Source organism: Chaetura pelagica, unplaced genomic scaffold (genome assembly GCF_000747805.2).
Source record: "Chaetura pelagica isolate M959 unplaced genomic scaffold, ChaPel_1.0 scaffold676, whole genome shotgun sequence".
Taxonomy (NCBI): Eukaryota; Metazoa; Chordata; class Aves; order Apodiformes; family Apodidae; genus Chaetura; species Chaetura pelagica.
In genome coordinates, this window is record NW_009953724.1 from 950,082 (window position 1) to 952,626 (window position 2,545).

Below are 2,545 nucleotides of genomic sequence, written 5' to 3' on the forward strand. Positions count from 1 at the left end.
GTGCCCCCCAGTCAGTGCTGCCCCCCTCCCCACACCCGCTCCCCTGCAGGCTGCAGTGACAAAGGACCATTTGCCCCAGGGTGAGAGGCAGGAGCTGCCCCAGAGCAGCTCCCAGGGCCAAGGGGAGGTGCAGCTGGGGGGCAGTTCTCAGCCTCTGGCAGGGGCAGCAAGAGATGGATCTGGCTGGGTCAGAGAGGAGGAGCCTTCTGGTTCCCTGCACATCTCCAGTACAAAGGGTCCAATTTTAAACCTAATTAATGTTTTCACAAAGCTCACCCCTTCTGCCTGCTTGGCTCAGGGCTTTATCCAGCTGCAGAGTGAAAGGGCTGGCAGAGGGGAGATGGAGGTTGGACATGAGGAGGAAATTCTTTGCTGTGAGGGTGGTGAGAGCCTGGCCTAGGTTGCCCAGGGAAGCTGTGGCTGCCCTATCCCTGGCAGTGTTGAAGGGCAGGTTGGATGGGGCTTGGAGCAGCCTGGGCTGCTGGGAGGTGTCCCTGCCCATGCAGGGGGTTGGATCTGGGTGATCTTTAAGGTCCCTTCCAACCCAAACCATTCCACAATTCTGGTTTTACAACACATCTTGTGTTCACATCACCAATGTGTCAGGTGTTTCTTGCTCCCTCTTTCACTTGCTGTTCCTCATGCTTGGGCTTAATGTAGGCCCAGTCTCAATTGATTTGCATTTTGAAAAATGTTATAATTATGATTGTTGCAACCACTGATGTGAAACTGCTCCTGAGGGAGAGCTGAGCTCTGATTCCTCTTGCAGGCTTACGACATGTTTCAGATGACATGAAGACCCACAAGAATCCAGCACTGAAGAACCAAGGGGGTCCTGTGAGAAGTGGACCCAAACCTTTCACTGCTCCCAAACCAGCCTGTAATGCTAATCCCTCCCAAAAAACCTCTCCAAAGGCACCTGCATTGCTAGAATTAGAGGGCAAGAAATGGAGAGTGGTGAGTGCCTGGTGTGGTCACCAGTGGGTTGGAGGGGTGGGAGTTTTGCTGCAGGGAAGGGGGTATCTCCTGGAGACCTTTCTCCTAAGAGGCACCAGCCTGAAGACACACACAGTTTGCCTTTAAAGGGGCTGCACTGCCCTGCTGTTCACGTGGATGAACTGGTCTACATTCCAAAAATAAAATGTGTTTTCCCTGCCTTTTCAGGAAAACCAGGAGAATGCCACTGACCTGGTAATCAGTGACACAGAGTTGAAGCAGGTAGCATATGTCTTCAAGTGCACAAATAGCACACTCCAAATCAAGGGCAAGATCAACTCCATCACCCTCGGTAAGTGAAGAAACCCTGAGAACTGCTCCTGTGCACGGGGCTGTTTGCAGGAGGCTGGATCTCCCAAAACCTGACCTGTTCTTTTCTCCCTGCAGATAACTGTAAGAAGCTGGGGCTGGTGTTTGATGACGTGGTGGGCATCGTAGAGATCATCAACAGCAGGGATGTTAAAGTTCAGGTGAGTGTGCAACCTGGAGTGTGACTCGTGTGCTGTACAACAGGGCACCTGCAGCTGCTGAGTAGTTTTATTTCCAGAACAGGAATCTGCTGTGGGAGGTGTCCCTGCCCATGCAGGGGGTTGGAACTAGATGATCTTTAAGGTCCCTTCCAACTCAAACCATTCTGTGAAACACTACCTGTCCCACTGCTCTGCAGCTCACCCTGCCCAGCCCTTAGCAAAGGGCTGGAATTTGCCTCTCTGAGCTGCTTGAGGGCTCTGGAGAACAGATGAGTCTCAGTGAGGCAGGGCACCACGACTGCCAAAGCAGGAGACCAGCAGTGGCACCTGCTCTGTTTGCAGTGTTGGTGTCTGACTTGGGGTGGTCAGTTTGCCCAACATTCCCTGTTGTTCCAAGGAGATTAAAACAACAAATAACTGCAGATTTTTTTGCCAAAAGGTGGGAGCACTTGAAATGCAGGTTGTCTGGGATGGAGGGGTTGGAGTCAAACACAAAAGAAAAGTGTTGTGGTTGCCCAGTTCCAAGGAAATGCTCCTCTAACCTTTGCCTTGACCACCCTGCCAGGTATTGGGTAAAGTGCCAACGATTTCCATCAACAAGACAGATGGTTGCCATGTGTACCTGAGCAAGAACTCTCTAGACTGTGAGATTGTCAGTGCCAAGTCCTCAGAGATGAATGTCCTTATTCCCACAGAGGGAGGTGACTTTGTAAGTGCTGTTTTGATGTCCCTGTGGTCTTCTTGGAGGGGGAGAGGGGGTGTGAAGGGCAGGATTTGTATTCTGAGCCCTGCAGGGAATGTCATGGTAGCAGTGAGGTCTGCAGGGACAGTTCTAGGCCCTGGGCTTGGTTATGAATGATGATCAGATGCTAAAAACCAGCAAATCAAGTTGGTTTGTCTTTGCAGTGAGATGTTTGCTGCTTTGTCAGAGTTTTTTCTTCCTCAGGAGCTCCTGGGGGCAGAACAGGCAGCGTTTGTGGTACAGGAGGGGATATCACAGAAAGAATTGCCTAAGGCAGTGGGAGTTGTTATTAGTCTCACTCATAAACTGCTTTTGGACAACAGATTTCTACTCTTTC

At 51.1% G+C, this 2,545-nt stretch overlaps 1 protein-coding gene across 1 annotated transcript in view; it reads left to right on the forward strand.

The window, feature by feature from the left end:
• Positions 1-2,545, forward strand: part of CAP1 (CAP, adenylate cyclase-associated protein 1 (yeast)) — a 7,451-nt gene that overhangs the window by 4,186 nt on the left and 720 nt on the right. Inside the window, exons 8-11 of the mRNA XM_010000628.1 lie at positions 770-957; positions 1,165-1,288; positions 1,384-1,466; positions 2,032-2,175. Coding sequence (XP_009998930.1) covers positions 770-957; positions 1,165-1,288; positions 1,384-1,466; positions 2,032-2,175 — 539 coding nt within the window. The remainder of the gene's footprint in view (positions 1-769; positions 958-1,164; positions 1,289-1,383; positions 1,467-2,031; positions 2,176-2,545) is intronic.